The sequence below is a fragment of the Salmo trutta genome, chromosome 22, assembly GCF_901001165.1.
Source record: "Salmo trutta chromosome 22, fSalTru1.1, whole genome shotgun sequence".
Classification (NCBI taxonomy): Eukaryota; Metazoa; Chordata; class Actinopteri; order Salmoniformes; family Salmonidae; genus Salmo; species Salmo trutta.
The window spans coordinates 48,385,055-48,397,369 of NC_042978.1; the positions used below are offsets into that span (position 1 = coordinate 48,385,055).

A 12,315-nucleotide genomic window follows, 5' to 3' on the forward strand; every position below is an offset into this window, starting at 1 on the left:
TTGGAACAGGGACTATGGTGGTCAGCTTGAAATATGTTGGGATTACAGACTGGGACATGGACAGATTATAAATGTCAGTGAAGAAATTGGCCGAGCTGGTCTGTGCATTCTTTGAGAACGAGCCCTCGTATTCTGTCTGGCCCGGCGGGCCTTGTGATTCTTAACCTGTTTAAAAGTTTTTACTCACGTCGGGCCAAGGAGAGCGAAATCACGCAGTCATCTGGAAAAACGGGTGCTTTCACGGAGACACAGTCTTCTATTCCTCGACGCGAGCAAAAAAAGGCATTTAGCTCATTTGGGAGTTGTGCATCGCTGGGCAAACCATGGCTGGGTTTCCGTTTAGTAATCGGCTATCGACCTGCCACATACGACGAGCGTTGGCGCCGATGTAATAGGATGCCACTTTCCTCCTATTATATTGTTCTTTCACACGTTTGATGTCTCATCGGATGTTGTAGCTGGTTTTCTTGAATGTAAACTGTAGCTCTAGCCTTTAGCCCAGTGTGGCTATTGTCTGAAATGAATGTTTTTTGATTTGGATACGTTCTGATAGTCACTGTGGGGAAGACATGGTCTATGCTCTTATTGACGAGGCCTGTGACGGTTGTACTGAACTCCTCAATGTTATCGGATGTATCCCGGGAACATATCCCAGTCCGTACTAGTAAAACAGTCCCGTAGCCTTACTTCTGCTTCATCCAATCACTTCTGTATTGAGCACATCACTGGTACTTCCTGTTTGAGCTTTTGTTTGTAAACAGGAAGCAAGAGTTTTATTTTTATGTTTTATTTTACCTTTATTTAACCAGGGAAGTCAGTTAAAAACAAATTCTTATTTACAATGACGGCCTACCAAAAGGCAAAAGTCCTCCTGCGGGGACGGGGGGCTGGGATAAAAAAAATATATATATAGGACAAAAACACATCACGAGACACCACAACACCACATCATGAGACACCACATCACGAGACACCACATCACGAGACACCACAACACCACATCACGAGACACCACAACACCACATCACGAGACACCACAACACCACATCACGAGACACCACAACACCACATCACGAGACACCACAACACCACGTCACGAGACACCACAACACCACATAAAGAGACACCACAACACCACATAAAGAGACACCACAACACCACATAAAGAGACACCACAACACCACATAAAGAGACACCACAACACCACATAAAGAGACACCACAACACCACATAAAGAGACACCACAACACCACATAAAGAGACACCACATCACCACATAAAGAGACACCACAACACCACATAAAGAGACACCACAACACCACATAAAGAGACACCACAACACCACATCACGAGACCACAACATCACATCACGAGACCATCACATCACGAGACCACAACATCACATCACGAGACACCACAATATCACATCACGAGACACCACAACACCACATCACGAGACACCACAACACCACATCACGAGACACCACAACACCACATCACGAGACACCACAACACCACATCACGAGACACCACAACACCACATCACGAGACACCACAACACCACATAAAGAGACACCACAACACCACATAAAGAGACCACAACATCACATAAAGAGAGATCTATGACAATGGAGTCAATGGTCAGATGGTTGTGGTCACATCTGTCGAAGGGAGGACGAGGGAGGGCCTTGTATGCATTTCTGTGGGTAGAATATAAGTGGTCTAGAGTTTCTGTGCCTCCAGTGACTCAAAAAGACGTGTTTGGTTGAAGGGATCTAGGATGGTTTTAAGTCTCTGAGTTAGTCTCTGAGTTAGTCTCTGAGTTAGTCTCTGCCCACCAGAAACGTTGCCTCTGGGTGAGCGGTCTCTTTGTTTATGGCCCCATACAGTTCGTTGAGACCAGAGTGGTGTTGGCATGGGGAGGGATGTAGACTGCCTTGATAATTACGGATGAGAACTCTCTTGGTAGATTAAAGGGTCTATATCAGGTAGATTAAAGGGTCTGCAGTTTACCATGAGGTATTCTATATCAGGTAGATTAAAGGGTCTATATCAGGTAGATTATAGGGTCTATATCAGGTAGATTAAAGGGTCTGCAGTTTACCATGAGGTATTCTATATCAGGTAGATTAAAGGCTCTATATCAGGTAGATTAAAGGATCTGCAGTTTACCATGAGGTATTCTATATCAGGTAGATTACAGGGTCTATATCAGGTAGATTAAAGGGTCTATATCAGGTAGATTATAGGGTCTATATCAGGTAGATTACAGGGTCTATATCAGGTAGATTAAAGGGTCTATATCAGGTAGATTAAAGGGTCTGCAGTTTACCATGAGGTATTCTAGCTTGAGAGTCCCTTCACACTCGAAGCTGCACACAAGTTGTTATTTATGAAAAAACACACTTGAAGTCATATTTGAAGTAAAAAATGGAGTTTAGTAACTGTCGATCTGATGTCCAGAAGTGCTTGGTGGTCACATGATAATACTATTAATATAAAGCGAAACACGATAAAAGTTGTACCATGTTGCCCTTCTCCGTCTCCACTGTCTTTTAAAAACGTCCATCCCTCAGCGTTGTGTTGGTCTGCTGTCAGAGCTGCAGTATTTGGGGCAGCTGTCAGACAGAGCTGCAGTATTTGGGGCAGCTGTCAGACAGAGCTGCAGTATTTTGGGGCAGCTGTCAGACAGAGCTGCAGTATTTGGGGCAGCTGTCAGACAGAGCTGCAGTATTTGGGGCAGCTGTCAGACAGAGCTGCAGTATTTGGGGCAGCTGTCAGACAGAGCTGCAGTATTTGGGGCAGCTGTCAGACAGAGCTGCAGTATTTGGGGCAGCTGTCAGACAGAGCTGCAGTATTTGGGGCAGCTGTTAGACAGAGCTGCAGTATTTGGGGCAGCTGTCAGACAGAGCTGCAGTATTTGGGGCAGCTGTCAGACAGAGCTGCAGTATTTGGGGCAGCTGTCAGACAGAGCTGCAGTATTTGGGGCAGCTGTCAGACAGAGCTGCAGTATTTGGGGCAGCTGTCAGACAGAGCTGCAGTATTTGGGGCAGCTGTCAGACAGAGCTGCAGTATTTGGGGCAGCTGTCAGACAGAGCTGCAGTATTTGGGGAAGATTTCATTAGGCACACAGAGCAGTGGATACACGGCCTGTCCTCATCTCCTCACCCCATCGTCATTCTCCTGCACCTCCCTGCTCCACTCTCTCTCCCATGATTCATCTTCTCTCCTTCTCTGAGGATGATCCTTTCTGTTTCATTTCAGTGTTTCACTATTTCATCACTTCCTTGCACTGAAGTCTTGTCTTTGTGGAAAACACTCCAATCAGAAGCATGTGTTCTTTATCTATGACCAATCTTGTTCTGTCTTTAACTAACTCCTCCCCTCCACAGCCCTGGCTGAAGGACTTTCTAATCTACCATTCTCTTTCTGTCACTGAATGTAACCTGCCGACTCATCCTATGTTACTTTCCTCCTTTCTTTCTCTCTGTCCTTTTCGCTTTCTGCCCCTGTCTTTCTTTCTCTGTCTCTGTCCTTTTCTCTCTGTCCCCCCAGTGTTCTGTTCCCCAGCCGTGTCTCCAGAGCTCCCTCCTCGTTACCTGCTGGGTCAGGGCCAGAGACCCAACACCATCACACACGTCTGCTGGTACCGCAACCAGAACCTCTCACTCACTGATTATCTGCGCATGAACCAGGTACCACACTAGCAGAACCATGTTCCAGACTGTAGAACCAGGTACCAGACTAGAACCAGGTACCAGACTACAACCATGGTAGAACCAGGTACCAGACTAGAACCAGGTACCAGACGAGAAGCAGGTACCAGACTAGAACCAGATGAGAAGCAGGTACCAGACTAGAAGAGGGTACCAGACTAGAACCAGGTACCAGACTAGAACCACGGTAGAACCAGGTACCAGACTAGAACCACGGTAGAACCAGGTACCAGACTAGAACCATGTACCAGACTAGAACCAGATACCAGACTAGAACAAGGTGCCATACTAGAAGCAGGTACCATTCTAGAACCAAGTACCAGACTAGAACCATGGTAAAGCCAGGTACCAAACTAGAACCACACCAGACTAGAACCACGCTAGAACCAGGTACCAGACTAGAACCATGCTAGAACAAGGTACCAGACTAGAACCAAGAAAGAACCAGGTACCAGACTGCAACCATGTTAGAACCAGGTACCAGACTGCAACCATGCTAGAACTATGGTAGAACCAGGTACCATACTAGAACCGTACCAGACTGGAACCATACCAGAACCTGGTACCAGACTAGAACAATGATAGAACCAGGTACCAGACCTGAACCATACTAGAACGAGGTACCAGACTAGAGCCGTGGTAGAACCATTCCAGACTAGAACTATGTACCAAACTAGAACTATACTAGAACCAGATACCAGACTAGAACCTTACTAGGACCGTGGTAGAACCAGGTGCAAGACTAGAACCGTGGTAGAACCAGGTGCAAGACTAGAACCGTGGTAGAACCAGGTGCAAGACTAGAACCGTGGTAGAACCAGGTGCAAGACTAGAACCGTGGTTGAACCAGGTACCAGACTAGAACCTTACTAGAACCACGTACCAGGCTAGAAACATACACCAGACTAGAACCGAGTACCCGACTAGAACCATAGCAGAACAATGGTAGAACCAGGTACCAGACTAGAACCTTACTAGATCCAGGTACCAGAGTAGAACCATGGTAGAACCAGGAAACCCACTAGAACCATGATAGAACCAGGTACCAGACTTGGACCAGGTACCAGACTAGAACCATGGTAGAATCATAACAGAGCCAGGGTAGAAGCAGGTACCAGACTAGAACAAAGGTAGTACCAGGTACAAGACTAGAACCAGGTACCAGACTAGAAATATACACCAGACTAGAACCATGGTAGAACCAGGTACCAGACTAGAACCATTCCAGGGTAGAACCAGGTACCAGACTAGATCCATGGTAGAACCATACCAGAACCAGGGAAGCACCAGGTACCAGATTAGAATAATGGTAGAACTGGGTACCAGACTAGAACCATGGTACCAGACTAGAACCATACTAGAACAGGTACCAGACTAGAACAATGGTAGAACCAGGCACTAGACTAGAACCATACACCAGACTAGAACCAGGTACCAGACTAGAACCATACCAGAACCAGGTACCAGACTAGAACAATGGTAGAACCAGGTACAAGACTGGAATCATACTATAGCCATTCGAGAACCAGTTACAACCATGGTAGAACCAGGTACCTGACTAGAACCATGGTAGAACCAGTTACCAGACTAGAACCACAAACCATACTAGAACCAGGTACCAGACTAGAACCATGGTAGAACCACGTACCAGACTAGAACCACATACCAGACTAGAACCATGGTAGAACCAGGTACCTGACTAGAAACACATACCATACTAGAACCAGGTACCAGACTAGAACCATGGTAGAACCAGACACTATAGTAGAACCATGTTTGAAATAATTACCAAACTGATGATAGAACCACAGTACAATTTTAACAGGGAGACGCCAAATGATACATACAGTTTACTGATCTGCAGTGTTGGGGAAGCTACTCTGAAAATATAGTTTACCAAGCTTCAATTACTTCTCACTGGAAGAAGATAATCTACACTAAAGCTACCCCTAAGAAAAAAATATAGTTTACCAAGCTACCAATTACTTAATATAGTTTACTTAACTTAAGTTACTTTGAAAAAGTAGTTCACTATATCCAAACTACTTTGGTAAAAAAAAAATTATATGAAAAATCTGAAATGTCAGACTACAAATCACAAGGACAGATCCCTTTGGGGCATATGTTAACAGAATGTGGAATTTAGCCTATTAAACACAAAAACTCCAGCGCCTTCAGAAGGTATTCACACCCCTTGACTTTTTACACATTTTGTTGTTACAACCTGAATTAAAAAATTTATTCATTTGAGATTGTTTGTCATTGACCTACACACAATACCCCATAATGTCAAAGTGGAATTATGTTTTTAGATGTTTTTACAGATTCATTAAAAATTTAAAGCTCAACTGTCGATAAGTATTCAACCCCTTTTATGGTAAGCCTAAATAAGTTCAGGAGTAAAAATTTGCTTAAGTCACATAATAAGTTACATCGACTCACTCTGTATCCAATAATAGTGTTTAACATGATTTTTGAATGACTACCTCATCTCTGTACCCCGCACATACAATTATCTGTAAGGTCCCTCCGTCGAGCTGTGAATTTCAAACACAGATTCAACCACAAAGACCAGGGAGGTTTTCCAATGCCTTGCAAAGAAGGGCACCTATTGGTAGATAGGTAAAACAAATCTGCAAATATTGAATATCTCTTTGAGCATGGTCAAGTTATTATACTTAACAAAAATATAAAACACAACTTGTAAAGTGTTGGTTCCATATGCACTACAAACTTATTTCTCAATGTTCTGCACAAATTTGTTTGCATTCCTGTTAGTGAACATTACTCCTTTGCCAAGATAATCCATCCACCAGACAGGTGTGGCATATCAATAAGCTGATTAAACAGCATGATCATTACACAGGTGCACCTTGTGCTGGGGACAATAAAAGGCCACTCTAAAATGTGCAGTTGTGTCAAAACACAATGACACAGATGTCTCAAGTTTTGAGAGAGTGTGCAATTGGAATGATCACTGCAGGAATGTCCTCAATGTCGTTTTTGAGAATTTGGCAGTGCGTCCAACCGGCCTCACAACCGCAGACTACGTGTATGGCGTCGTGTGGGCGAGGGGTTTGCTGATGTCAACGTTGTGAACAGAGTTGCCCCATAGTCACAACAAAGATACAGGCGTCCTTTCTAACTCAGTTGCCGGAGAGGAAGGAAACTGTTTAGGGATTTCATCATGAGGTCAATGGTGACTTTAAAACCGTTAAACCTTTAAATGGCTGAGAACTGAGGATGGATCAACATTGTAGTTACTTCACAATATTAACCTAATTGACAGAGTGAAAAGAAAGAAGCCTGTACAGAGGCACTAAAGTAAAACTGCAACAAAAAAACTTTTTGTCCTGAATACAAAGTGTTATGCCTGGGGAAAATGTATTTACTGAGCAGCACGCTCCATATTTTTAAGCATAGTGGTGGCTGCATCATGTTATGGGTATGCTTGTAATCGTTAAGGACTGGGGAGTTTTTCAGGATGAAAAAGAAACGGAATGGAGCTAAGCACAGGCAAAAATCCCAGAGGAAAACCTGGTTGTCTGCTTTCCACCAGACACTGGGAGACAAATTCACCTTTCAGCAGGACAATAACCTAAAACACAAGGCCAAATATATACTGGAGTTACTTACCAAGATGATAGTGAATGTTTCTGAGTAGCCTAGTTACAGTTTTGACTTAAAGATACTTGAAAATCTATGGAAAGACCTGCAAAAGGTTGTCTATCAATGATCTAAAACCAATTTGACAGAACTTTTAAGAATTTTGAAAGGAATAATGGAAAAATGTTGCGCAAACCAGGTGTATAAATCTCTTAAGTTGAGGGGTATGAATACATTCTGAAGGCGCACTGTATGTTTCAACTGAGAATTTGGCAAGTCTGTAGTTCCAGTAGTTAGCTACACCGCTACATGGTAAAAAAAACAAAACGTAATTGACTACTGAAAACTCAATCTAGATTTGAATTTTGTTCAACTAACACCAAGCTACTGCAAAAAATTGTAGTTAAATGACTTGAATTACAAGTAATTCACTTCTCTTCAACACTGCTGACTGTCCTTTCCGGTCCCGTCTTCAGAACCAGCTCTCAGGTTACCTCCTACGGAAATTCAAGAATAGCAACGGCTGGCAGAAGCTCTGGGTGGTCTTCACCAACTTCTGTCTGTTCTTTTACAAGACTCACCAGGTACTGGCCACACACACCGAACCCTGAACACACACTGAACATAACACAACACGGCTGGTAGAAGCTCTGGGTGGTTTTCACCAACTTCTGTTTTACAAGACTCACCAGGTACTGGCCACACACACCGAACCCTGAACACACACTGAACATAACACAACACGGCTGGTAGAAGCTCTGGGTGGTTTTCACCAACTTCTGTTTTACAAGACTCACCAGGTACTGGCCACACACACACCGAACCCTGAACACACACTGAACATAACACAACACGGCTGGTAGAAGCTCTGGGTGGTTTTCACCAACTTCTGTTTTACAAGACTCACCAGGTACTGGCCACACACACACCGAACCCTGAACACACACTGAACATAACACAACACGGCTGGTAGAAGCTCTGGGTGGTTTTCACCAACTTCTGTTTTACAAGACTCACCAGGTACTGGCCACACACACACCGAACCCTGAACACACACTGAACATAACACAACACGGCTGGTAGAAGCTCTGGGTGGTTTTCACCAACTTCTGTTTTACAAGACTCACCAGGTACTGGCCACACACACACCGAACCCTGAACACACACTGAACATAACACAACACGGCTGGTAGAAGCTCTGGGTGGTTTTCACCAACTTCTGTTTTACAAGACTCACCAGGTACTGGCCACACACACACCGAACCCTGAACACACACTGAACATAACACAACACGGCTGGTAGAAGCTCTGGGTGGTTTTCACCAACTTCTGTTTTACAAGACTCACCAGGTACTGGCCACACACACCGAACCCTGAACACACACTGAACATAACACAACACGGCTGGTAGAAGCTCTGGGTGGTTTTCACCAACTTCTGTTTTACAAGACTCACCAGGTACTGGCCACACACACACCGAACCCTGAACACACACTGAACATAACACAACACGGCTGGTAGAAGCTCTGGGTGGTTTTCACCAACTTCTGTTTTACAAGACTCACCAGGTACTGGCCACACACACACCGAACCCTGAACACACACTGAACATAACACAACACGGCTGGTAGAAGCTCTGGGTGGTTTTCACCAACTTCTGTTTTACAAGACTCACCAGGTACTGGCCACACACACACCGAACCCTGAACACACACTGAACATAACACAACACGGCTGGTAGAAGCTCTGGGTGGTTTTCACCAACTTCTGTTTTACAAGACTCACCAGGTACTGGCCACACACACACCGAACCCTGAACACACACTGAACATAACACAACACGGCTGGTAGAAGCTCTGGGTGGTTTTCACCAACTTCTGTTTTACAAGACTCACCAGGTACTGGCCACACACACCGAACCCTGAACACACACTGAACATAACACAACACGGCTGGTAGAAGCTCTGGGTGGTTTTCACCAACTTCTGTTTTACAAGACTCACCAGGTACTGGCCACACACACACCGAACCCTGAACACACACTGAACATAACACAACACGGCTGGTAGAAGCTCTGGGTGGTTTTCACCAACTTCTGTTTTACAAGACTCACCAGGTACTGGCCACACACACCGAACCCTGAACACACACTGAACATAACACAACACGGCTGGTAGAAGCTCTGGGTGGTTTTCACCAACTTCTGTTTTACAAGACTCACCAGGTACTGGCCACACACACCGAACCCTGAACACACACTGAACATAACACAACACGGCTGGTAGAAGCTCTGGGTGGTTTTCACCAACTTCTGTTTTACAAGACTCACCAGGTACTGGCCACACACACACCGAACCCTGAACACACACTGAACATAACACAACACGGCTGGTAGAAGCTCTGGGTGGTTTTCACCAACTTCTGTTTTACAAGACTCACCAGGTACTGGCCACACACACCGAACCCTGAACACACACTGAACATAACACAACACGGCTGGTAGAAGCTCTGGGTGGTTTTCACCAACTTCTGTTTTACAAGACTCACCAGGTACTGGCCACACACACCGAACCCTGAACACACACTGAACATAACACAACACGGCTGGTAGAAGCTCTGGGTGGTTTTCACCAACTTCTGTTTTACAAGACTCACCAGGTACTGGCCACACACACACCGAACCCTGAACACACACTGAACATAACACAACACGGCTGGTAGAAGCTCTGGGTGGTTTTCACCAACTTCTGTTTTACAAGACTCACCAGGTACTGGCCTGGCGCAACACTTGTCTTTAATACTGCAGCTTGGCTTTTTTACACAACCAATTTACATGTTAGTTGTACTGCAAATGCAGCCTAGATGCTTATAAATATCTTGAGTCAGACTCCTTTGCTGAGGCCAAATGTCCTCTGTTGATTCTATGTTGAAGTGTTCCCTGGATGTTAAGGTATCCCAGCCAAATGTCTAGTTCTGTGTGCAGGATGATTTCCCGCTGGCCAGCCTCCCGTTGCTAGGTTACACTGTGAGCAGCCCGGGAGAGTCAGACAGCATCCACAAGGAATACGTCTTCAAACTGCAGTTCAAGTCCCACGTTTATTTCTTCCGGGCGGAGAGCGAGTATACATTCGAGAGGTATAGTGACTGTTTCATTCAATATTTAACTCTTTCCAACAATGCATCATTATGATTCCAGAACATTTCCGGGACGCGTTTTAATTGTGAAACTTGCCCGTGGTTTTTGGCTAACAGGTCAGTGTTAAGGAGATGGAGTGGTGCTTTGTGTTTACACTATGGCTGTAATAGCGCTGATGTCCTCTGTCTTTCTCTTACTCCCTCGCTCTCTCTCCCTCTTTCCACCCCCTCTCTCCTTCCCTCTGTTTCTCTCTCTGTTTCTCTCTCTCTCTGTTTCTCTCTCTGTTTCTCTCTCTCCTTCTTTCCACCCCCTCTCTCTCCTTCCCTCTGTTTCTCTCTCTCTCTCTCTCTCTCTCTCTCTCTCTCTCTCTCTCTCTCTCTCTCTCTCTCTCTCTCTCTCTGTTTCTCTCTGTTTCTCTCTCTCCCTCTTTCCACCCCCTCTCTCCTTCCCTCTGTTTCTCTCTCTCTCTCTCTCTCTCTCTCTCTCTGTGTTTCTCTCTGTTTCTCTCTGTTTCTCTCTCTCTTCGTTTCTCTCTTTCTCTCTCTCTGTTTCTCTCCCTCCTCCTCTCTACAGATGGATGGAGGTGATTAAGAGTGCGGCCAGTGCTACAGGCAGGATGAGTCTCCTCATACCTAAAGGTCCCCTGCAGATGAATGGGAACTAACTGCGCTCCTTGATCTGATCTACTGCGGCTTAGAAGCTTCTATCTAACCTGCGTCCCAGATGGAACCCTATTCCCTATATAATGCACTACTTTTGACCAGAGCCCTCATCCCAAATGGCACCCTAGGGTCAGTCCTAGAGAGAAAAGGGCTGGGCCCAATAGACTCTGAGACAATACTGTATAATACCATCTCTCTCTCCTCTCTCCTCTCTCTCTCGTTCTCATTGGAATCATGTTAAAGTGGCACTCATGTCTTGGATTTATTTGGCAGATAAGGGCTCAGTGAGTGACTGGAAGTTATTATATATATATTTTTTTAGATCTATATATTCATTCTCTCCTTCTAGAATTGTCAGCCATTGTTATGTGAGAATCTGTTGAAACAATGTATCAGCAGGGAACAGAACAACATTATGAATCCAGTAATTGGATACGTGGTTCAAGAGAGAAAGATATACAGTGCTATCACGATAAACAAGGATGCTTGAGGACATTCTGTCAAGGTTGAGTGTATACACTCAGCCAGCTGAGAAAGGGAACTAAAGCGGGACTCATAACCTTCTCACGGCAGCCAGTGTAAAACAACTACATCACAAAACATAGGCTTGGTTTCCCACACTCGGATTAAGTCTAGTCCTGGCCTAAAAAAAGCATTTTAGATGGACAATCTCCTTTTTGAAAGTGCTTTTTACTCCAGGACTAGACTTAATCTGTGTCCAGGACTAGACTTAATCTGTGTCCAGGACTAGACTTAATCTGTGTCCAGGACTAGACGTAATCTGTGTCCAGGACTAGACGTAATCTGTGTCCAGGACTAGACTTAATCTGTGTCCAGGACTAGACGTAATCTGTGTCCAGGACTAGACGTAATCTGTGTCCAGGACTAGACGTAATCTGTGTCCAGGACTAGACGTAATCTGTGTCCAGGACTAGACTTAATCTGTGTCCAGGACTAGACGTAATCTGTGTCCAGGACTAGACGTAATCTGTGTCCAGGACTAGACTTAATCTGTGTCCAGGACTAGACGTAATCTGTGTCCAGGACTAGACTTAATCTGTGTCTAGAAAACCGTTTTATAGTGATTAATCTATCAGGTTATGTTCTAGAGAAGTTTATACAGCGTTAGTCTAAAGACTGTTGTTTCCTTTTAACCAGTGAAAGCATTCTGCGGACGGTCGTTGTGGAGTGTGTA

The 12,315-nt window shown here is 44.8% G+C and overlaps 1 protein-coding gene and 2 long non-coding RNA genes across 7 annotated transcripts in view; all 3 read left to right on the plus strand.

Annotated features, from left to right (window-relative positions):
- farp2 (FERM, RhoGEF and pleckstrin domain protein 2) overlaps positions 1 to 11,569 on the plus strand; it is an 86,617-nt gene extending 75,048 nt beyond the window's left edge. For 2 of the 4 annotated variants that reach the window (XM_029708267.1, XM_029708265.1), the window contains exons 25-27: positions 7,799 to 7,906; positions 10,306 to 10,457; positions 11,032 to 11,569. In XM_029708267.1, coding sequence (XP_029564127.1) covers positions 7,799 to 7,906; positions 10,306 to 10,457; positions 11,032 to 11,122 — 351 coding nt within the window. In that variant the 3' untranslated portion in view covers positions 11,123 to 11,569. Of the gene's footprint in view, positions 1 to 3,555; positions 3,696 to 7,798; positions 7,907 to 10,305; positions 10,458 to 11,031 lie in introns of those variants that run through there. The other 2 variants (XM_029708266.1, XM_029708268.1) reach the window with 2 other exon arrangements.
- On the plus strand, positions 1,542 to 3,121 carry LOC115158869 (uncharacterized). Of its 2 annotated transcripts, none has more exons than XR_003868757.1 (2): positions 1,542 to 1,988; positions 2,148 to 3,121. It is a non-coding gene; the product is annotated as an uncharacterized LOC115158869 (long non-coding RNA). The 2 variants fall into 2 exon arrangements; XR_003868756.1 differs by having other exon boundaries at positions 1,968 to 1,988; positions 2,125 to 3,121.
- LOC115158870 (uncharacterized) lies at positions 3,702 to 6,069 on the plus strand. Its single transcript, XR_003868758.1, has 2 exons — positions 3,702 to 4,061; positions 4,107 to 6,069. It is a non-coding gene; the product is annotated as an uncharacterized LOC115158870 (long non-coding RNA).
- Positions 11,570 to 12,315: the final 746 nt, after the last annotated feature.